Source organism: Corvus kubaryi, unplaced genomic scaffold (assembly GCF_017639235.1).
Source record: "Corvus kubaryi isolate FWS band 111438036 unplaced genomic scaffold, C.kubaryi_AGA036_p1.0 37394, whole genome shotgun sequence".
NCBI classification, from domain to species: Eukaryota; Metazoa; Chordata; class Aves; order Passeriformes; family Corvidae; genus Corvus; species Corvus kubaryi.
The window spans coordinates 14679617-14703864 of NW_024581133.1; the positions used below are offsets into that span (position 1 = coordinate 14679617).

At 39.7% G+C, this 24248-nt stretch overlaps 3 protein-coding genes across 6 annotated transcripts in view; 1 reads left to right on the plus strand and 2 right to left on the minus strand.

Moving 5' to 3' along the window:
- Positions 1-6507, minus strand: part of LRRC49 (leucine rich repeat containing 49) — a 42400-nt gene extending 35893 nt beyond the window's left edge. The window contains exons 1-6 of one of the 4 annotated variants that reach the window (XM_042039596.1): positions 6268-6507; positions 5715-5777; positions 5072-5159; positions 2258-2357; positions 1465-1668; positions 59-125 (exon numbers count right to left, since the gene is read on the minus strand). In XM_042039596.1, the coding sequence (XP_041895530.1) occupies positions 59-125; positions 1465-1668; positions 2258-2357; positions 5072-5159; positions 5715-5777; positions 6268-6321 (576 nt within the window). In that variant the 5' untranslated portion in view covers positions 6322-6507. The remainder of the gene's footprint in view (positions 1-58; positions 126-1464; positions 1669-2257; positions 2358-5071; positions 5160-5714; positions 5778-6267) is intronic. The other 3 variants (XM_042039598.1, XM_042039599.1, XM_042039597.1) reach the window with 3 other exon arrangements.
- Positions 6508-8959: 2452 nt separating this feature from the next.
- Positions 8960-16661, plus strand: LARP6 (La ribonucleoprotein 6, translational regulator). The gene is made up of 3 exons (XM_042039601.1): positions 8960-9237; positions 13378-13570; positions 14672-16661. The coding sequence occupies exons 1-3, from the start codon at positions 9038-9040 to the stop codon at positions 15740-15742; spliced, it is 1464 nt and encodes a 487-aa protein (XP_041895535.1). The 5' UTR covers positions 8960-9037; the 3' UTR covers positions 15743-16661.
- An 873-nt stretch (positions 16662-17534) lies between these two features.
- ADAL (adenosine deaminase like) lies at positions 17535-24232 on the minus strand. Its single transcript, XM_042039602.1, has 9 exons — positions 23911-24232; positions 23337-23397; positions 22901-22988; positions 22231-22312; positions 21412-21538; positions 20663-20743; positions 19926-20064; positions 19362-19462; positions 17535-18463 (listed from the first exon to the last, which is right to left on the minus strand). Exons 1-9 carry the CDS (start codon positions 23997-23999, stop codon positions 18272-18274), a joined length of 960 nt encoding a protein of 319 aa, XP_041895536.1. The 5' UTR covers positions 24000-24232; the 3' UTR covers positions 17535-18271.
- Between the last annotated feature and the right edge of the window lie 16 nt (positions 24233-24248).

Here is a 24248-nt window from a genome sequence, read left to right on the forward strand (position 1 = left end):
ACAGCAAATACACGACGTCTACACAAGAAATGTAAGCAATCAAGTTACTGTACTGTACCTGATTTCCATGAAGATCTAAAACATCAAGGTTTTTTAGGTTCTCCAGATTTGAGATCTTCTTTATTCTGCAAGATACCAATTATGACAAATTATTTTTAATATTAGATTAAACGTATCTTTCATTTTCCAGCCAGTAAAAAGTTTAGCCTTTTTTCCTGACTACCAAGAGTAACAGAAAAATAACAACATTTTGAACCAGGAAAAAAAAAAAAGGACAGATAAATGAGTATGCCTTTAAAACTATCACCTTCTTTTCTGACTGTCAATAATTCAACAGCAGCAGTATTTATGTGGCTCTTCTAGAAAGAATAAAAGAATGGAATACTTGCTCCACTAGAAAACAAAGTCAACAACTTCACTGTCTTAAAACTTCTCTGTCCTGTCATATTTTGTCAGATTCCAAACCTAGGCTATTATACACCCAACAGCATCATCTACTGGCTGATGACATTAAACATGAGTATTAAGCATTTGCTTTGAGAGTAATCAAAGATCACATACAGATCAAGCTGAAAACAAGTTGCTAACAACTGTGTGCGACATGCAACCACTCACCCATGAGGAGGCCAAGTCCTAACTACTTCAACACCATACTTCTAAGGTAAACTGCACTCAGCAGGGTTATGATAAGGAAAATAATTCCTCAAAAGCTTTAAAACTGTAGTTCCCGTGCCCCAGTAATTTACTATAAACAAAATTGATTTCTACAGGTGAGTTTTTTAATACAAAAGCTCTTAGCTCTAGTAACATACTGCACTATTGAAACTTGCTGGTTTTGAGTACAGGCTGAATTAGGAGGTACATTCTTTATAATCTGCACAACTGAAATCTGGTCACCAGTTCTCACTTTACTTAATACAAGAAAATAAGGAAAATTAACGAAGTCAGAGCACAACCCTTAGATGTGTGAGCAATTCCACAGATACGTGTATTACTACATTATTAAAATTAAAGGCTACAGGACTAGAAGCAATACATAAGCAATAAAATCTGACTCATCTGTCTGGTATTTTTTCCAGCTAAATGTATCAGGCAGAAATACTTTTTATAGGTTATAAATAATCAATGAATATTACATTTGATGTGAAAAGACATACCACCAGCCACACAAATCTAAGAACACATATTTAATAATCAATCAGAATAGAAGATTAGACGGAAACATGTGAAGTACTTTGGAACTGTTGCTTAAATTTACTAAGGAAGGAAATTTTGAAGAACATGACACACAAAATCTCTGTACTTCCTCAGTGGGATCCCTGACACTTAGCTACTCTTAGGGCTGGTCTCACTGGTATGACAGCAACATCACAAACTGAAAACTGTAAGTAACAGAAACAATGGGAAATCACAGTTGTTACACCATAGGAAGTAGAGTGCCTTAGTTAGTTTTATTATTTTTACCTGTTCTTTCCCAACAGAAGGACTCTCAGGGATCTCAAAGTTGAAACCCCACTTATTTCTTCAATCTGATTATCATATAAATCTAAGAAAACAAGATGGTGAAGATTAGAAATATTTTGGATACGAGTTATAAAGTTATGCTGGAAATTCAAAAGACGAAGGTGATCTTCCCCATCAATAATTGGGCACACTGTCAGTTTTTGCCTGGAAGAAAAAAGAAAAAAAAGAACACACAAGTAAGTAACAAATCAGTAATCCACCTTCTGCTCACCCACTCTAACTGAATAGAGAAAAGTATATTATCTTGGTTAAGGTAACATTACTTAGGTTTGCTAATTAAATTCTGTAGATAAAGTAGTAACTCCTACCTACTAAAAAATTAGCATAAAAACATAGCAGAAATATTTCCAAAATTTTCTGAACATGTCTTCTCTCAGAGATTTACTTGTTACATGGAAACTACATGGAAGTTTTGTGTTATGACCACACTAAAATTCAAACAGATGGGGCCTCACAATTTGTTAAGTTTTTCTTCAACTATCACAGGAACAGCCTGTTCAGATCAGAAATCTGCCTGCCTTAGATGGCTGCTGTATGGATATATTCATCACAAAGACACTCACACAGAATTTCTCCATGGGACACAGTTCTTCTCTCAAAAACACACACACACACACACACAGACAAAACCCAACAACCCAAGCCCTCCACTGACTGCAGCCATTAGTGGGGCACTGGTCACTTTAGACCAGGGGGCTCAGGCTCTGGTCTGTGTGCTCCTTCACCCTCTCACCTTTCCAGGCTAAGTCTATCAGAGTTCAGTATTTTTTCTTCAGCAGTACGTTGCAATACAGGAAATGTTATTGATGAACTGCTCCCAAAATTCGTGTTATCTATTGGAAAATCATACAGAGAATATATGAACTACTGCTCTGTAGATGCATTTAATGAACTACAGGTGATAAAAGCGAAATTTTCTTTCTAATAAAAAGTAAAGTATAAAAGTGCTTTTTGCCTCTATTCAGTACTATGATTTATCAATTTTCTTTCCTGATATTATTTGTTTACAACTATATCCCTCTACATCCTCTTTCCAAAGTACACCCATTTCTTTACTTTGAAATTTTTTTCAACAATTTGTTATAAGCAGATATTTTGTAAATTTCTTTATTTTGATTAGAATTACCCTGATGCCTTAAGAGGCCTCCTAGAAACGGAGACTAGACAGGAGTAAGGGAATAAAAGTAGGTGTTTATTTGAAAGGCCTTCAAAGGTACTCCCTGGGGAGCCAGAGGCTACTGCCAAGATGGATCCCAAGATGGACGACAGGTCACGAGTTCTTCACATTTGTATAGGTTTGGTTCACTTGCATATCAGGGTTAATTCTCCAATTAAAGCTTCAGCTTAATGATGTAATTCCCCTCAGCTTACCCCCCTTAGAGGCTCTTTGGTTTATTCTTTTTGGGCCTAGGACAGTCTAGGTGTCCTTGCAGAGCAGGCCCAGAGATGCTTTGTTATGTCTACCTAGCACAAGAGAGCAGAAATTAACAGGCTACAAGAAACTTCAGAGTAACACACTAAGCAGTACAGAATTTGAAAAATATAAAAGTTAAAACCTAAGGCATCAACTCAATGATGTTTTAACATAAGATTGTAAAATTGTTTCACAACTTCAGTATCTGAACTTAAAGACGATATTACCCAACGTAAGATTAATTTAAAGACACAGATCAAATAGATGTTGATAGAACTAGAAACTAAAACACCAAAGTATTGAAACAGTCCCACTGAGCCACAAACAAATGCAAAGTCTTTCAAAGGTAAGTGCATGCAATACCTAGTGATCATTGGTATTATAGTTCACTCCATTATCAAGAAACAGGCAGCCCTTTAAAACATATTTATAAAGCTACTCATTCTTAAGCATTTCATTAATATAGGAAGAAAAAGGGAGGATGTCTAAAAATACATGCAAAATTAATCAACAAATGTGTTCTGTGAGCTTTGGCTTATTTGGAATACGATCCACTGAAAAATACTGGTCAAAAAAGAACATTGTGCATGCACAATGTACTACCACAAAATATAAGCTTGACTTTTATGTGCTTGCCCTTTTGTTTCCTGTTCCTTCAAATAAATCAACTATGTTACCAGTAAAAGCATCAATTCTTTAATAAACAAGACAACTGTTTTACTACTATAGCGAGTTCATTATTGTCTGAAATATACCCTTAAGTATCTATTTAAGTAAAACAATTTGTCAGTCAATTTAGAATCTTTTCAGTGCTACTCTTGAATGTTTTATCACTAGTTATTCTAATAACACTTTCTATGTGTCCTTCAAAACTGTTAAAAAAAAAAAGACACTAAAAGAACCCCACTAAAATCAATCAACATTGTAGCAAAAGTCTTACTTTAGTTGTGCCTCACGTTTTAAAGCCAATAAACATAAGACCAAAAACCAAAAAATCAGTCTGAAACACAACAGGATGGCAGTAAAGTGACTTTTTTTCTACTGTCATCCTCCTAAAGACATATGTAAATGATCCCTATTGCTGCTCTTTCATTAAAGAAAGATTTATAAAAAGCCTCTGATTAAATGCCTGTATTATATTTTTGAAAAAATTTCTAGTGGTTTCCTGACAATGGTCTACTGACCTCTCTTAACACCCAAAGGAAACACTAGAAAAAACCCAGTAAAAGAGAGAGAGACTAATGAGAAGTTTCCACTGTTACCTGAAGCACGTGAACTAAAAATGTGGCTGCTTTTTTGGGATCTGGATTTGGTAGGTGTGTGAATAGAAGTCTCACCAAGTCCTGATAAAGAACCTGTACTCTGCTTCAACTCCAAACCAGAAAGTTCTGTCAGACTGGATGGTACTGGGAGATAGAGCTGCTTATTATGCACCAAAGGACTTAATACTCTTTGGTCTCCCACACAGGGAACAAAACCAAACTGCAGACTTACCCTTACTCCATCAGTGGTAAAATATCCCTAAAAATCAACCCGTTCTGAATGGCTGCTGGCCTCCATCTTTTACCAGAATGGATAAAGAGTTGCCATGATAACTAAATTGATTTCTACTCACACCAATCACAGGCAAGCAGCAGCAACATGGAAAGAAATGCTGTTTCAAGTCTCTACCAGTCCTCACCACAGTTAGCAGCGATACCACCAATATCTTTCTTTGCAAAACCAAGAGTACACAAGCCCAACAGAAAAAACTCTCTCTTAATATCACAGATCTAAATTAGAAATGAATTTTATCTAAATATATTAAAACATTAAACATCCAATAAAATGTTACATTAGAGAACTGTGTGGATATTGAAGGAATGTACAGTAGGGCACTTGACAGTTTGTGGCTTTGTAGGCAGAAGAACAAAATGCTCTTCCATGAGGGGGAAAAATAAGGATGAAAAAAGCCAAGCAGTGGTAGGATAGTGGGTTCAGAACATGATGCAACAGTAATTACATTGCATTACTGTAGCCAAGTAGGAAACAATGTCACTCTTATATTTTCTAATTATGATACAATCTTTCCTTACTTTTGAAATAATAAAAGAGATACAAAAGACAAACAAACCAAACCCTATCAAATGTTACCTTGTCTTCCTGAGTAGTTTTTTTCCAGATCATGCTGCAGAAGTCTATTGTGGAAAGATGACTGTTCTTTATTTATTCTGAATTCAAACTGTAACACAACATTATAGAGAAATGTTAAAGTTTTCAAAGGCAAATAACGTCTTTACACAGACAAACACAACCTTAGTAATAACAGCAGTTCTCAGGAATTTCTACAAAGAAATAATTTCTCCAGTAAAAGGTATATTCATTCCTTTAAGATACTACAACTAAAAGCTTCACTGTTGAAAACCAAAGTGAAAATATGGAAGTTACCAGCCTATTCATATGCAGGTGACTAAATAAACAAAAAACAAACCCCACCCTGTGAGGAATACTGCAGTTACAGGAGAAAAAGAGGCACAGATGGAAGAACAAGAAATCATATATATAGAGAGAGAGAGAGAGAGATGTTAAGCTTATGGCAGGCTATAGTACAAAACCCCCTGATTTTATTTTATATGTCTTGAATAGGATGAAATAAATTAACAAAATAGTATCAGATACATTAGGTAAGTCAACAGATGAGTACTGAAAACGTAATTCCTATTTGAAAGCATATCAATTTGCCTTGTCATACCACTACATTAATTAACATAACTGTCCCAGAAAAGATTATAATTACTGGTTTGGTTTTTTCTGGTATTGATGAGGTCTGGATGACCAGCTGGAGACCACAATTATTAACCTGCAAGTTGGAAGAAAATGAAATTAAATGCTACATTTCTCAAAGATATCAATACAATAGTTGATTGCAATATTGATATTGTGTATCAATAGAATTGCTTTTTAAACAATAGAGCTATTTTCAACAGCAAAATCTGCCAAGAAAGGAACTATTTTGCAAAATATTATGAAGAATACATGACAGCTCTAAGTAACATTCAATTTTAGTTTTAAAAAATCACACTGGTTTTAGTTTTAAAAATACTCTGAAAGCATGACTTCCATGGGGATACAACTCTCATTATGAAGAAAACAAGTGTTTACATTTAAATATGCCTTGCATTTTCAAAAGGCAAAACATGCTGGTCTTTTAGCTGGATTTATGTGAAAAAACAGAAACGTCTCACAGGAACACTGAGCCAAACGGCTCATCCATGCACCGCCCAGCACAGCACAAATGATGTCGGGGGAGCTGCCACCCGCCCGGCATCCCCGGCCCCGGCAGCACCTACCGCTGCGGGCGCGGCCCGCGGGCCCCGGCCGGTGCGGCCCTTGCTGGGCACCATGGCCCGCTGCCCCTCGGCTGCGCACGGCTCCGCGCAACCCCTCAGCTCCTCCGCTCCGCGCAGTCCCGCGGCCCCTCAGAGCCCCGCGGCCCCAAACAACCCCACGCGCCCGCGCCGCCACCGCCCTTTCGGAAATGGCTCCGCTGTTACCGCGGCGACCGCGGCTTCCGCCCCGCCCGCCGGCTGGGGCGGTGCCGAGGGGCGGGAGACCGTGAGGGGGCGGGAAACCGTGAGGGGACGGATGGATGGAGGGATGGATAGTTGGTTGTCCCGCTGTGCCCGGTGTCATCCCCACCCCGCCGCCCCATGGTAAAAGACACTATTACGATTGTATTTTTCTGAATTCTACATGCTGGTGGCTGTGTGTGAAAAACCGTGTCAGGGCAAGAAGCTGGACAGTTCCTGACGTGCCTCGGGAAGTTGCCTTCTGTGGGCACAGACTGGTCACAAAATATGACAATCGCTGAGGGCAGCGCCTCAGCCTTTGCCAGCTCCTGGTGTTGATCCCTCAGCAGCTCCTGGAGCCCATGAGCTCCACTGATGCATAGTGGATATTTTTAAATGCACACATCAAGAAATTACTAGTTAGAGAACAAAATGTGGCTGTCAGTATATGGAAGGGCTGTGAATCGCCTCATGGCGTCTTCCCCAGTCAGAATCATGGAACCATCAAGGTTGGAAGAGACCTTTAAGATCATCAAATCCTAATGTCAACCCAGAACTGCCACTGTAACCCTTAAAACACAAGCCACATGACCCAGCACAGACCCAGATGCCTCTTAAACACTTCCCTAAGCAATCTATTCCAATGCCTGGCCACACAAACAAATAAATATTCCAGATTTAGCTTTTTGTACTGTCATTTTATTTTCTATCTGCTGAAATGCTGAAAGAAGAATAATGTAATGACAGCACAATTTGTGAGCAATGCAAAATACGTGGTTTTTTTGGTTGTTTGGTTTGTTGTTTTTTGGGGTTCTTATGGTATGTAAACAATGCTGTACCAACAATAAATGCACCATAAGAAATCTGTGCAGATTTTGGTTGTGCAGCTGAGGTTCACAGGTTTATGATGTTTACTGGGTACCAATGAGCCATGGGTTTCCCTCTAAGGGACTTGTCTACGTTAATTCATTTAGTTTTAAGTTCTGCTATGGTTACAAATACTGCTTTATCTCTGCTGGAATTTAAGCATTATTGAGCATTGTTATATTAAAAGGAAAATAAAACAAAACAAACAAATCCAAAAAACATTAGTCTGGTAATTTCAATGCAGATCTAATCATCACAGTGTTTGGAATGACATCAGTCTTCATCTGGCCAAAGGCCAGTTCTGTGCTTTGAAAAGTTTTCACTGGTAAAAGAAATAAATGGACCTAGTGTCCTTTTCTATAAAATCAAGCTCCCTTAACCTTGACAGAAGGATACATCAGATAAACTGAAATGTCTCTCTCAAACATCATTTGGGTTAGCTGTAGCACAAAATAGTTCTTTGCTCATACTCATGTCCTTGTTCCTGCCCAGGGAGGCAAACAACTTCCATGAACTCATACAAAATCAGACCCACAGTCCCTGTCCGTATTCTCTCCTAGAATGCGTAATTTGTGTTTGTATTTCTGTGTCCACTGAAATAAATAGCAAAGTGATGCCCCACCCAAGACAATATTACCAAATGTTTCATTAGCAGAGAACTAGAGATTTGGATAGTGATGCTTGTAAGCATATTTCATAAACAAAATATTTTATTGCTTAAGGCACATTTAAAAATCAGCCAAAGCTGATTTTTATGTGTTCATGCCAGCAAACTGACTCATGAGGACTGTTTGCCGCAGTGATGAGAATAACTGGCCCTGAGTGCAGTCTTGCTTTTTGTCCATCCAAATTTTTAAGAAGAAAATATTGAAGCAATACAGACAAAAACAAGGATGCCACAAATGAAGTTGTGACTTAAAGATCATTTAGCAGATTGGGCAAGGCCAGTATTGAAAAAAAAGATCTTCCTTGAGTGAAGAATGAGTATTTACACGGTAAATTGAAAAGCTTTTGATTGTAATAATTAGCACGTGAATGTAAATTTCACCTTAGTAGCTGAAACAGTCCACTGAAATATAGTGCAATAATCTTAAATTCAAAATAATCACCGCCTAAGTGTTCCAGGAAAAGAGCCTCTATTTTAATTAGTTCTTAAAGGGAAATGTCTTTATTCTGTGTAATGTTCTGTGTAGTTATGCAGAACTATAGAGAGATTCCTCTACAAAACCAACATGTATTCAATCGTGTCCTTGTTCACTCGTGTGTCTTATTTCCAAATCTCATCCTCGTCATTTAAACCACACTTACCCCAGAGAAACCTTCCTGACTTTCATAAGACGCAACGCTCTGGTCAGGGAGCAGCGGCGCAGCCCCAAGGCTGTACCAGGAGAAGCTGAGACGCTGCTTTCTGGTGAGGAGCCCGTTGTTTTCTGATGAAACAAAAGCAGTCCCTATTCAGCCGTCGAGGAGAAGGACTCTTCAGCAGCCCAGCTGGCCCGGGGGCGGCATGGCTGGAGGACGGTCAGACCCTCCCGTTGCCGTGCGGGCGCGCCGGGGGAGTGGAGCTGGGAGCGCCGCCCCAGCGGGAGGGGAAAGGGGGGACAGGAGGGGAGGCGGCCGGGCGGCTGTCGCAACCCGGGGCATCGCTGGTGTTGCGGCGGGCTGAGCCCGACCGGGGAGAGCCATGGCCCAGCCGCAGCCGGCCGAGCCCGAGGCCGCGGCTCCCGGGCCGGACCTGCCGGCTGGGAGCGGCCCCGTGCAGATCCGAGTGGCTGTCCAGGCGGCCGCCGAGGAGGACGAGGAGGACGAGGATGAGGAGGAGGGCGGCGGAGCGCCGTGCCCCAGCTGCAGCGAGGAGGACTCGGGGCGGTGCGGGCGCTCCAGGTGAGCCCCCGGGCAGGGGGTCCAGCGGCGGGGACGCTGTGCGGGCGGGGCTGTGCGGAGCGAGCAGCGGGGCCGCCGCGGACACCTCCGGAACGCAGCGGGCCCGGCTGATGCAACGCCGGGGGCGGGTGGGAGATGCTGGAAACCCTCCAGCGGGGACACCCGGCGGCCGGGAGGGAGCTGCCCGCCGCACCGATGGCTCCGTCCGGGCTGCGCCCCACCCGCCCCCGACGGGTCTGCCGGGGCCCAGGGCCGGAGTCCCCCACGGAGAGAAGCGCCGGGCTGTGATGCCTCCGACATTTCCAATCCACTGCCTTTTACAGAAGGAGTTTGGGGGTTAGTTGTAGCTGTGTTTTGGAGTTTTGTGTTCGGGTTTGGTGGTTTGGGTTTTTTCCTCTTTTTGTCCGTTTGGTTTTTAGTGCGTAGACCCGTGGATATCCACTTAATTATCTGAGACAGGGACAAACAGACTCGTTCTATAAGCTTAGAAACAAGACATGAAATCAAGACCAGCTGAAATGCAGAAGAAACTACCACTTTATACTCTACATTTTACTGTTCGATAACACAAATAGTGTTGTCTGCATTCAGCAATATATTGTAGGAATGTTGGCTTGGTGGCCTGAAACAGTTTTGATGCCTATCAGAATCTCTTACTTGTAAAAGGAACATCCAGGATTTTTGTGCCAGAAAACTGCAGAGAGACAAAGCTCTACTAGTTGTAGTTCATCCTGTGGTTTGTACTGAAGCTGCAGATGGAGTCATAAATTGTCACATAAAGATTTAGGTACAGTAGCAAGAAGTTCAGTATTCTGTTTGAACATTTACTGTTTCTAGTTGATTCTCTAACTTCATACCTAGCACTGACTCAGAATGAACTGCAATGTATCATTTTAAATTACAGAGGGGCAGTAGGGGAGTGGGAAATTTTCTCTAGCTACCAAAATTGTCAGCTATGGACTACAGAAACAGTTGAGCATGGCTAGGAGCAGTTAAGGTGTTTAAACTGAGTCAGCTTAGTTACTCCACAATCATATGCGACTGTTGTAGTTTATAAATATGAGCAGCAGTCTACAGTATTGCATTCCAATTATTGATTTTTTAAATTCAGGGTATTATTTACATTTGTTATCTATCATAGTATTACTTGTGAAGACCTTCTAGCCCTGGCCTAGACTAGAAAAAAAGAGTGGTTATTTTTTCAAGCTTTGAAAGACAATAGCTACTCTTCAATGTCACTTATTTAATCCTCTGTAGTAGGTGCTGTCTTCAAAAATGTTTGCTGACAGTGTTGATGTATATTCAATTCTTGTGGAAGTTGCCTTTTTGTAAATGGCCTCTTCCTGATCCAGGAAAGGCCAGAGGTTTCACCGTGGAGAGAACTCTAAAGGCTCCGCAGCAAAAGTAGGTGAATGGTGTTTACACACGCTTTTGCCATTTACATATAACCTTACCTAAGGATTTGCTTTTTGGGAATGCAGCATCTGACAGGAAATTATTTACAAAAATTTGGAAAATTATTAGGGATGATCTAAAACTGCTGGGAATTAGCCATCTCACTCTCCAGCTGAAGCTTGCAGACAATTTGCCATCAGTAGGCAACCAGTACTCTATTTATGTTTTTGTTGACAGACTTGGACTGCCCTTGAATGATTGCACTCTTGGAACTTATAAATTAGATTTCACATAGTGCTTATTAATACAATACCTTATTCATTTGGAGACTCAGCTAAAAAATTTCAGAAGGTTAAACGCTATCCAAACAATTTAATATATAGTGAGTCTTGATATTTAAAATTCAAAATCTGCTCTCTCCGTAGAAATGTTTAGTTTCTTGTGTGACTAATAGCCAGATGAGTCACCATGTTAAAAGACTGTTTTTCATTCTGTTTTACAAGCATGTCATCACAAAGCTCTGAATAAAAAAATAAAGTTGTGAATAACTACTAGGATTTGGTTCTTTGTCAGTGTTAACTGAAATTATTTATCAACTACTTTTTTAACAGAGTTCATGCCCTAGAGGTACTACCAGTTGATCATTAGAATGAATTAATATGCAGCTAGTTACACATTTCTGCATTTACTGTAGGTGCTATTTCCATACAGCATTTAGCGAGGGCTGTTGTAAAAGCCCATGAGATTTTGTAAAAGCTGACTTGTCTGCCAAACATAGAAATAGTGTATAGGTCAAATTGTGACCAATATTTGAGAGGTGAAATGAGGCCTGTTTTGCCCTGATTCAGTGTGTTAACGCTGTAGGTAGGGATGGTGCTGATCTCTGCAAATACGCAATTCATTTTTGTTGTTTTCCAAAGAATGACTCCCCTTTTTGTCTCCATGCAAATACCTGCAAATACCTGTGCTAATAAATCCTCCAAAACAACTGCAAGCTCCACCCCGAATTGAAGGCAAGCTTTTTCTAGCAGAGTGTGGATATGTAAAAAGGCTGAAATGCTCCAAGTTTATTGTGCCCAGATTAATTCTGAATTGGTAGTAAATGAAGCAGTAGGGTAAGATAATATCATGAATGAAAAATAAACACCATTGGTTTTTTCTTCCTTCTGAAACCAGCACCCATAGCTGGGCATTAGATATTTTTTACCATCCTAATCATAACTTCATCTATTATCCTCCACTTCTGGCTTTGCCAAATAACATAAATTCTTTGTCTTGCTCTCTCATTCTTGTCATTGCTTTGAATTGTACCCTATTAAATGCTAGGGAGAGTTTTAACAGGGAGACTTCTAGGATTGTGTGAGTATCCACACATACCTGATGTGTTGCTGTATCATCAGAAGAACCATAATAAGTAAATGCACTGTAAGCTTCAAAAGGCCAGGTCCCAGAGAACTGCTGTAACTTGTCCCAGCTGTGGGCACAGTCCCTGTGCTGAGCCCACTGACCTAAGTACTCTCTCCAGACGGCAGCACGGCCGCAGCACTGCGGTCACTGCCTCGATCCTCCCTGAACAGAACTGTCCAGGGCAGGGGTTCAGCAGGCTGTATCCTCCCTGCCAGATCAGCCTCACAGGACTCCAGTGGGATGCCTGCTCCCTTTCCTAAGGATTTCAAAGTTCTGCAAAAGCCACTTAAGACAATTTTAGGGAAATGCATGGCTCCTTCTTTTCATTGCTGAGGTACCTGGGAGACCAAACTAATACACGATTTACAAGGTCTAAGGGACTTAGTGGATGATTTTACTTTTTTAACAAAAACTTTCATGATGATCCCACTACAAAACTAGACCACTAACAGCTTGAAAAAATGACTCTGACTTAAGATAGACCTGTCCATTATAGTCACCTGTAAATGGAAATTTCTATTTCAGCAACAAACATGTTGCTGTAACTGCACATGATAAAACGTTTATCTCAAATCCATGGCTGCAGTATTTTTTGGTGAATAGGATGCTCAACAGTGCTCCATTTTGTTCAGGCACCCCAACAATATGATGGGAGGGGAAGAGAATAAATGAGAATGATTTCATAGGAACCTGCATGAGTGCATATAGGCCTGTTCCTGAGGTACATGAGCTGGCAGGTTTGGCCTCTCTGGTTAACTGCAAATTATGTTACTCTGTCACTCTGGAAGTGACCTGTAAAAAGTGCAACAGTCCTGTCAGTCCTTAGTCCCTGGATACCAGCTCCTGCATTCATGCAGTGAAGAGGCTTAAGAAATCATGACTGCATCAAGCTGGAATATTCATTCTCTGGTATATGACACTAGTCATGAAGCACATAAAGGTCAAGCCTATGTCTAATAGCTTCATACTGAAAAATAAAACATTGTCACTGGAGGAATTTTGTATAGTACCAAGTGCCAGTGCACCTTCATTTCATGTTTTGGTGGAGAATTTGAGCTGGCAGAGCATTTTCAAGCCATTAGTGTAGATGTCTCATTGTCCTTTACTGAGATCAGCTTTTGGAATGAGCTCAGGAACTTGACTCCTTATGCTGACTGGAAAGCTTCATCCTCTGAGCTAGCCTGCTGCCTCAGCAGGGTGGGTGATACCTGTCCAGCACCCACATCTAAAGTCACTTGGAACCAGTATTATGGTTACACCCTTTCATTTTGAAAGGCTATTTGAATCCACTAATAGAAGAGAGAGATCTGTTGATAAAATGATTTAACTGTTTTCCAGTGGTGGGGAAAATGATGACGACTCTGACCAGAACTGGAAACCACCAGAAAAGGACCTGATCCAGAAGTTAATAGCACAGATTGAATATTACTTCTCAGATGAGAACCTTGAGAAAGATGCCTTCCTTCTGAAGCACGTGAGAAGAAATAAGATGGGCTATGTCAGTGTTAAACTCCTCACTTCTTTTAAGAAGGTAAGCTAACTTTTTAAGACTTGAAGTGTCTCATGCAAGCCTGATGAATCTAAAAACAGTAGAACAGATGAAAGTAACTTTTTATACAGGCAAGTGTACAGTCTTTCTCTTTACCTGCCTGGCTTTGCTATGATGGTAAGGTTTGTACTCATCCAGAACTTTAACTGCTGAACTCGTTGATGATGGGCTAGGGAAATCATTGGCTTAAAAGCATGCATGCTTTTGAGTTACCATTCTTGGAGACAGGAGGACATTAGATAAAATTAATTTCCATGGCAACTACTCATGAATAGCTGGGTAATCCTGGTAAAATTATGTTCCTGTCTCTGAGAAGGGACAGTGAACCTGACCTTTGCAATTGTACAGAGAACCAAAAATGAAGAGTAGCATAAAGTACCTGGTAACTGAAGTCCCTTAAATTTAAGGTGAGTTTTATTCTCTTTTCTTTTTTGTCCCTTACCTTAGAAAGACCTATGTAAATCTGTATGTAACCGATTTCTAGAATTACATTAGAAACATTTTGTCAAGATTCTAAATCTCACCATTTTTCAGAGTTATTCAGTGTAGAAGTTACGGCACTCTCAATTTCTTCAGACCATTTCAAACAGTTTATACCAGTAACAGATAAACTCTTTATAAACATTTAATTAAAATTGAAAAGTTTGGGGTGTTTTTTAGACTGAAATTTTTGAGGGAGGAAAGATCAGTTCAATACAAGGAAGTTCTAAACTTGACAAAACTTCTTGTTTGGAAAGTTTAACAAAATAACCTCCCTAGAACATGCATTTTGATCATGGTTCAGGCCTAGATGTGGAATGACCAAGCACTACTTGAGCAGGCTTTCAGATGTAGTAACGATTTCCAGTTTGAGCTTTAGTGCCAGTTCCTGTTTCCATTAGATTCAACAGAACATGAGCTTTACAGGAGCTCACTGACGCCCACTATAGCAGGAAAACTGTTTACTTTCTCACTAAGTCTGCTACACGAAACTTAAATCCCAGATTCTGTTTGTAGACTGAAGCCTGCATCTGCCTTAGAATTCTGTAATTAGTTTGATTGGGTTTGCTCAGTTATGGTGCTTAACCCGTGTCTGTCCCGAAGGTGAAACACCTTACCCGTGACTGGAGAACCACAGCCTATGCACTGAAGTACTCAAACACTCTGGAGCTCAACGATGATAACAAAAAGGTTCGAAGAAATACTCCAGTTCCAGTGTTTCCAAGTGAAAATGTCCCTACCAGGATGCTACTGGTATATGACATCCACATGATTTCTGAGCTGCAGACCCTTAACAAAGAAGAAAATGGATGCATGCAAGAAAGGATAATGGAGCATCTCCTCAAAGCCTTTGTAACTTTGGGTGTAATTTCATCAGTTCGTATTCTCAAGCCTGGCAGGGATCTCCCACCTGATATCAGGAGGGTCAGCAATCGGTACACCCAGCTGGGAACCCAGGAATGTGCAATTATAGAATTTGAAGAAGTAGAAGCTGCCGTACGCGCTCATGAGTCCATGTGTGCTGAAAACAAAGAGACCGGCATGAAAGTTGTCTTAATAGGCATGAAACCACCAAAGAAAAAAGTTCCCAAAGACAAGAACCGTGATGAAGATACCAGCAAGAGCCTTAAGAAGACTCGATCCCTTAACAAGAGAGTTGAGGAACTTCAGTTTGTTGGTGATGAATCTTCAGCAAACAGCTCTTCTGACCCAGAGAGCAATCCTACATCACCGCTGTCAGGACGTAAATGTACTGCAACAAATACTAAGAGTAATTTGAGCCCCATCATCCACCCAAACAACCATTTGAGTCCTAATATGTCACCCAGATCAAGTCCTTGGAACAGTCCATCTTCACTAAGAAAAGTAACCAAAAAATCACCATTGGCTGAAGACAGCAAGCTTAACTCAAGCACTAGCCCTGAAATTCCAAGGAAATACACAGATTATTCCTCAGACAGCAGCATCACGCCTTCTGGGAGCCCCTGGGTACAGAGAAGAAAAGCCCAAACTCTGACACAAGAGAAGAGTCCTGTCAGCAGTCCCATGTTGGTTCGGAAAATACAAAATGCAGACGGTCTCCCTGTAGGGGTACTGCGGCTGCCTAAAGGTCCTGATGGCACCAAAGGATTCCACAATGGTTGTGAAAGAAGGAAGGCTATGAAGGGTGAATAGACTGTTCTTTAAAATCAGTTTCACAAATCAGCCAACTGCTGGTGACCAAGCCTGGTGAAAAACTGTCGCTTGAGTGACTCAGTTAAGTCAGTATTTAATTTTAAAAGCTTTTGTATTTATATAGAGACTTTATCATTTGTATATTTGCATATTTTCTCCACAGAACAGATGAGGCTGGAAGGCATCTCTGGAGATTGCCCAGTCCACCTCCTTTGCTGAAGCCACAAGTCACTGATAGGTTTGAGTATCTGCAAGGACAGACTTCCCAGCCTGTCTGGGTGATGTGTTCCCATGTTCAACCACCCACACAGTACCAGTTTGTGCCCCTTTTCCTGTTACTGGGTATCACTGAGAAGTGCCTGGCTCCATCTTCTTTACTTCTTCTCATCAGATATTTAAAAACCTTGATGAGATCCTCCCCAGAGCCGTCTCCACTCCAATCTAACCAGCACCCACTCCCTAGGCCTCACAGGAGGGACGTGCCAGCCTTTTAATCAGCTGAACCACTTAGCTAATGCAGGGCCCTTACCTGCATCCATTCTTTTTAATGTATTATTTTGAAACACCTGAATATTCAAGCAGGCATATAAATCATTGATGTAAGTACATTATTTGCCAAGCTAGGACCCTGAGGAGCAGTGTGTACCTACAGTTTAGTGGTTGTATTATGAAAAGCTATGGAATGTTCCCAGTCTCATCATAAGGAGCTGAGATTTTGAAGACTTCTGTGTTTGCCTCAGAAGGAACTGAGAAACCAATGCCACAGTGAACAGTTGCTCTCACATACATCACCAAAGCAGTATTGTTTGAGAGGACCAGTATGTATTTTCACGTGACATGAGTAAAGACTCTGAGGACTGGAGACCACTCTGTAAGTGTTCCCCCATATAATCACATGGAAATAAAAATAATAACTCTAGATCTATTTTGTTTACTTCAAAAATAAGTTGAGCTGCACATGAATAGATAACTTAACTCTCATCTTATACCACATGAAATTCTAGCAGCGGTTACTCAAAATTTCCATTGCATTCAGGGAAAAAATGTCCACTGCCCCATTAATGATGGTTAATTCTGTGGTGATGCTTCACTCTGTGTGCCAGAGTCATTTTTATACAATATTAAAAACTAAACAGTGGTTATGTCACTGCTAACTCAGAATTTAACAAGCAGGCTCAACAAGAAGTGCTTAAATTAAAATTAACTATAATGCTATGTGAAGTCAAAAAAGGAAACTGCAGTTTTACTTACAAAAGTTAAATTCTGGAAAACTAGCCCAGGGACAGTATGAGGGTTTCATGTTGCAATGGTCAGCTTGGGAACTGTGCATGACAAAGGTCTCATCAGATGGTGATTCTTCATTCCGAAAGTCCACATCCTGTCCAACTTCCTAAGTGTAACATTTCTGCTGTGTAGATAACTGCAGTAACACATAGTCAGACTCCTACATACAGAAATCCCAATTCTGTGTGCTGTTCTTCAGCCACCCACATACATTCCTGGTTCTTTTATTGCACACAAATGGAATCCTCCAGGCGACCTCCCGACTCCCATTACACAAACTGCAGCACGTGCACATTCACAGACTTTGCGAGCTCTCACTACCAGAACACACAGGCAGGTGTTTGGAGAGGGCAGAGTGAACCCTGTGGCTGCCCAGGGCAGGGAGAGCCAGGGGCTGCCAGAGCAGCAGGGGAGAGGCTGGCAGGCAGCATGGCTGCTCCAGGGACTCACCCCACAGAATCCTGCTTCTCCTCTGTAGAGTTCAAAGACACACATGCACACCTCCAAGTGGTGGTTTCAAAAACATGGAGCTTGTGGCTATTTTTATTGCTTATTTAACACAACAAACAGCAATTCTAAAAAGCATTTTAAGAATGAGACCACTTTGCCAAGCAGCTCAGTTACTGAAGGCATAAAAGATTCTTACCTGCCTACACACCACCAGTACCCAGGGCAGCAGCAGAAACCCCCACATGCTAGTCAATCCACAGCACCTTCAGTCATACATGTACAGCAATAAAACCACATACAATACCTAATTCCTTGGGACAAATATTTCGTTCTCCCCAAGTTTGTTTCTGTCTTCACATTCAATCAACTGTTCAAAACCTGAAAACAATGCGTACCTAAAAACACACACCACACATTCAAACTGCTTGGCGGAATGCTGCCAACAGAGATATTTTAAACACCAATAACTCTTCCTTCATTTTGTTCCAGATCGCAAATGTTTATATTATGATGATGTATTTCAACTAAGTATTTTTTTAAATGTCATATCAGCTCAAGAGAAACAAGGTGACAACACATTTGGCATTTTAGTCACTGGTTGAGAGCCCTTCCCAACTACAAAAGAACATTTACTTCTGTCCCCAGTAAAATGGGATGCATTCCAGTTGTCTTCATTTTGCACAGGCAGTTTATGGCTGTGTTTTAAACCCTGAGGTCTGAATAAAGCTGGGGACTTCAGTAAAATAGCTTATTAACTCAACTAATACACCCAAGCTATTTAGGACAACAGTTTGATTAATCAAACAGAGCTGGCTTCAGCTTACACCATTGTTCCCTTAGCTTTGATTTTACCGCACTTGAAGCAAAAATATAGTTGATTGATTCACAGGAAAGATCCCACATCTGTGATCGAGTCAGATTAAATGTTTTTGCAACCAGCTCATATTCTTGTGATAGATCAGTTGCAAAGACGCCTTTATCATCAGTCTGGAGTTAAATTGAAAGGAAAGAAATAAAACAATTTAAATTAGTTCCTCTATATCAAAAAGGTTTTTTTCTATACATACAGACCAGTTTTACCTTGCTGTCTCACATTTTATTCCACTGTTCTTTCATCTGTGCATAGTTATTTCATTCCTTATTTGTCCTATTTTCACTAAAAATGAATAAATTATTCAAAAATATAAGAAAATGTCTTAAAATGATGGCACGATTTATTAAGAAAATAGGATTTCCTACTAAAATTTCTAGAAAGATGGCTATCAAATGCTGCATATATTCAAGGTATGTCAGTATGTGCAGGTCTCCTTATTCCTCTTTTCCCTTTCCCCAGATAAGCACAATGCTTAAAAAAAATTATATATATGTGTGTGTGTGTATACACACACACTCACTTGGACAATAATATGGATTATGGAGGTTAAACTAACAGGATAACAGTAAAACCCTGCCAATGGCAGCACAAGCACTTGGCACCTTCAATGCTTAAAGACCTTAATGAGCTATCAAGAGAATGCAGTAGCTCTCACCCAACACAATGAACACCCAGGTAAGCACTGGTGCACATGCAAGCACTGGACCTATGTGTTTTAAGAGAAACCTGCCAGTGTGCAAACAGCTATGTAGTTCATTGCTTATATAGCTGATCATCTTATCCTTCAGAAGAAAGGCCTTGCTTTACAATAGAACCAAGAGAAATACTAGCAGTTCTCATTTGAATTACAAGCATTTCTCAAGCAGAACATTATCATTTCCTAAAAGCAAATGATTTGCTACAAGGTCAGAAATTGTAAGTCAGCTCTGATCCATAAACAGAGAAAGACTTCTACAACTTCACAAGTTTGGCCCTTTGCCTAAATACATGCTTAATAATCAAAACACTTACACAAAGCACTGCAGGATGGCCCATGCTGTACCAGTATCCAAAATGGTGCTTGTCACAGGAAGGCACTGTCTGAGATTTTATGTTTGATGTCATGCAAAATTCTAAGGGAAAAACACAAAAAGAAATGAGGACATACATCAGAACAAGAGACATGTTAATTAACTTAGAAAGGTTCTGAATAAAGATTAAAATCAACTACTGCTGTTTCCTTGGTTTTCTACACTTCCTTGGTAATTTCTTTTGAGAAAAGTTTGCTAATCAATTTCTTTGGAGTATAAAATACAGGGAGCTTGCAAACCAGGTACAGAACCACCACAGAGTCTTGCACAGTAATGACAAGTTATGATTTGGTTTTGCTTCTACCTGAGACCATCAACTGTTGTCTGCTACCACAAAGGTGTCAAAACCCCCAAAAATGTCACGAGTGTACCTTTATGGGCAAGCCTCATTGCCACGTTTGTCCAAGTAACCTCTGGTTGGAGACAAACTGTGTCACTAGATCAGCAGTACATATCCTGCTCTGATATCCAGAGATCAAGTCACAGTAAATATTGTTTTCCTTACCAATAGGTATATGATTCTGCTGAACTAGTGACACTATCTCTTCTGAACCTGGTGCTGCAGAGTTCAGGAATGTTCCATGTCCAATTCTGTCAGGAGGCAGGCCCAGGAGAATCTTGGTCTCCTCTTCTTGATTTGGAACCTAGAGAGGATATATTTTACATTCTGTCAAGGCAGCACAAAGCAGCACATTATATAATTACAACGGACTTTCAGTTCTACTTTCACAGCATCTTTTATCCGAAGGAAAGTGTTAGTGGAATAGAAACAAGTACAAATACGCTGATGACATCCTATGTCCTGCTTAATTTCCTGAAAAAATAACTATCTTCAGATTTATTGGACTCCCTGGAGCAAACTCCAGCCACCATTTGAGCAGAAGCCCAACTCTTTCTACTGATACCACCAGAGCTAATAGAGCTCTTTGCTCATGAAACTGTGTGGATTTCACCATACATGATTCCTGATATAATACCAGGAAGAAAGCAGTGGAGCTCTTACAATGCTACTAATTTCAATTTCACATCCAAACCCACAACAGGTATAGTACAGAAAGCAATAATCTGGCTGTTCAGATTTAGAACAGAAGGTTGAAGATTTCTCCTTGTTTTCTTGTCTCTTGTCAAATGCCCCAAACCATTAACACTTTGGCCTGAGAAGTTCAAAATGCACAGTTTAGTTTCATCGAGATTTTCACAAAATGACAATTACAGAGAAGCATAAAAATAAAGACCTTTTACCTCAGAAAGATGCAGTGCCAGCTTTAGACCTGCATTTTTTGCTTCTGAGAGTGGTTCCAAAAAATCTTGACCATGTCCAGCCTGGAAAATAGGAATACATCACTGTTCCACAGCTTATTTGACAAAATCCCTGTCACTACCATAATTAAGAAGTCTAGCAATATCCAAACGCTACATTCAAATACAGTTACATTTAATTATTCCACTTTTCCCATTACTTCAGTTTGGAATGCAGCAAGTCAACCAACTCTCTGCCATATGGTTTAGACCAATGGATCAAACACCAGCAACTCAGACGATGCCTGAGACTTACAAGCCAATTGTCTTGATTTTGATACCTTTTACACAGCTACCACCTAGAGCTATTTCACTTGACAGCTTGACAGCAGTCCTCAAATACTTCTGTTTTCTTAATACACAATAAGCATTTGGTGCAGCTAAACAAAATTTAAACTATTGACAACTTGCCTCCATCCAGTTAATTTGACTGGGACAACTCAGATACAGACACTTCCCAGATAAACACTGCTTTTCAATGGTTCTTTCCTCAGTCACATACTAATCTAAGGATTCTTTGTTAGAGTATCTGCCCCTTATAGCAACAGGGATTAACCTGGCAGCAATCCGTTCCAGCTAGCCACAAGCACTGGACAAAAACATGTGAGAAAAAACTATGGTTAGAACCACCTGCAGCTACCCAACATTACAGATTTATCTTCAAGAATAGACCAAAAAACTGAAAAACTTACAGTGGGATCACCACTGAGGTCAAGTCCTACTACAACCCCATCACTGGAAAGCAGGAACTCTTCAGCAAGTTTAACAGTCTGCTTAGCAACTGCTGGGCCACTTCTTCTGTTTATTGCTATTAACAACCTGGGACAGAAATGCATGTATTAAACTATATACAAGCTGTAATATCAGGAGCTCAACAGATCTGATACCAACAAAAATGGCACTTCATATCCTTCATGGCCGAGTATAAAGAGTATTTGTATAGGAAACTGTTCTAGGAATGAAGGTACCAAAGTGCAGAGGGACACGAACAGGTAAGTAAGTTGGTCCATGACATGCAATAGCACACATGAAGGATGAAAATTCTTCAGCTTTCACAAATAAATCTAGTAAGGGTTGCTACTGAGGCCATAAAAGACAGGAGAGCAAACTGCCTCCAACCAACAACTCACACCTTCTGAAACGTCTCTGCTGGTTAGGACCAGCTCTTCTTTACAGCAGGCTGCTTGTACAGCTAATCAAACAAAACCTTTGCAATGAATCTAAGCTGTGAAAAAGGAGCCAATTCCATGAAAAACACTGCTTTTCCTGAAAATGTTGCAAAGAATGGACAGTCTTGGAGCTGAGAGGTTTTACGCAGATTCCTTCTTTAGCAGTAAAAAAGACATAAAAAGTCAGGTTTCTATATGAATTTCCTGTTTCCATTCCATGTAATCCGGTTTAAAAACAGTTTTCTTTCCTATACCGATGGCTTGTAAACCTCTCTGCAAACATAACCAAGCATCAGACTACACAAAACTTTGAAACAGAGGTATTTCACATGCTTTATTTACCTTACATCTATATCCAAGCCCTCTTCTTGACACTGCTTTATACCTTCAAGTATAGTTTCAACATACATCCTTTTGGTCATACCTGCAAACATATGCACATATTTGGAACAAACATATTTTAAATTATTTTTATTATATTGCAGAGCCAGCTCTCAAGTCTCCTAAGTTTCATGTTGCAGCTTTGATTTTAGACCATATAGTCTTCTAACCCATATAATTCTAATTCTATCTGTAAATATAGCTTTACTGTGAAACAAACATTTGAACTAAACCTCCTCCTAAGCATCTGGAAAAATTCAAATGACTTTGTGTGAACCAGAGGATCGCAATAGGACTTCTGTGTTTCTACTAAACCACACCTAAAAGAAAAAAATGAAGTAACAAAAGTAAAATATAAATATATCAGCTATTAAAAATATTAGTAGACTCAGACATCATAATCAAGTGAATAACCCAATCTCGTGGGTACCAGATTTATGATGAACACATTTTTGTCCTCAAAAATCTAATAGGAAAGTGACATGCTTTTACATGGTTAAATATTAGCTTTCATATTTACAGTATATTTTTATTGAGACAACTAAATTTACTTTACTTGTTATTAACATAGTCTTTAACTAAGTTTTATAGTGCAAGAAGATCACAAATTAAAAACCAGAACAGACTGTACCTGTGGAATTTTCTTCTCTTGGAGTGCTTCTCAATTCTAGATACTTGACACCATCATCAGCAAATTCTTTAATGACATCTTTAGTTATCTGATTAAGTAACAGTGTATTCGATATCATGAAAGTGATACACGTAATTAGTTATATTTTTCTTTACAACTAAAAGACCCAGCTATTTTTTGTTGTGAAACACTTGCAATGTTTTCAGGCCCAATGTGTTTTTAGTGGTCCCCATGTCTGGAAATGCTACCACACAGAGGGCACTTTTCATTCCTTCAGGGATAGTGAAGAGAGTTCAGGTGTTTTACAATAATTATTCTGACCTTCTATTAAAAGGGACCATATATTGTTGATATTATTACTCGGAACCCAATGCTCTTAATCCAACTGATTGTGTGTATTGCTTGCTTGTTTTAAATGAACCTTTAATTAATTTACCAGTAAAATATCTTCGGTCCTAGTGGTAACCTGATAGATGATCTGAAACATCTGAAAACATCTAAAATAAAATTAAAAAAATTAATTGGAAAGACACTGAATGAGTATTAAAAAAAAAATTCTACATTTTGAAAACACCTATTCACTGGAGCCAACTAACCAGCTTGTAGTTTGAAATACAAAGACCATCTGAAGTGCAATTTCTGATTTTAGATGCTAACAAAGCATTCACAACAAAAGTTGTTATTACCACAAAGCTTTTTGAAGGAAAATGAAAACATGAAGTTTCGAAAAAAGGAAACCATTTGAGACAATTTCCTCTGAAAAGTGTTTGATGTAAGTAAAAAATTTCAATTCTTTAAAGAAGGAATTAATCAACAAGAGATTTCCTTTTAGTTTGCAAGCACCTAAGAAATTATTCTGTAGATACAAATACTAAAAAAATCTATGAGATTATACTGTAAAACTTAAAAACGTATTTTTCTGCCATTAGTGTGTAAGGTCACACATTTCTGTTTTCAACTTAATTAAAAACCCCTCAGTAAATGTTCATTACACACATACATATACTCACTCATCTAAAGTTCTTTTCTTTCCTTCGTCAATCATAGTCATTCCATTCTGGATCTGAAGGTTTGGCTTCTGGGCCATAAGTTTCTTCATAGTAGCAGAACTGATACAGCCATTCAAATGAGCATGGAGTTCCTACAGAAATACAGAAACCCTATGGACTTGTGAAAAGGATGGCTTCTGCACCTTGTTGGTACTACTGTTCTCATATCCTACATCACTGTTTCCTCTGAGTTTGAAAATAACAGTTATCTGTGTTTTGGCTAATAATCCTTTCCTTAGGTTTCTGCAAGCACTAGTTCAAGTGAGAACTGCCCTGTTTCTTTCCTCTCACTTGGTGGC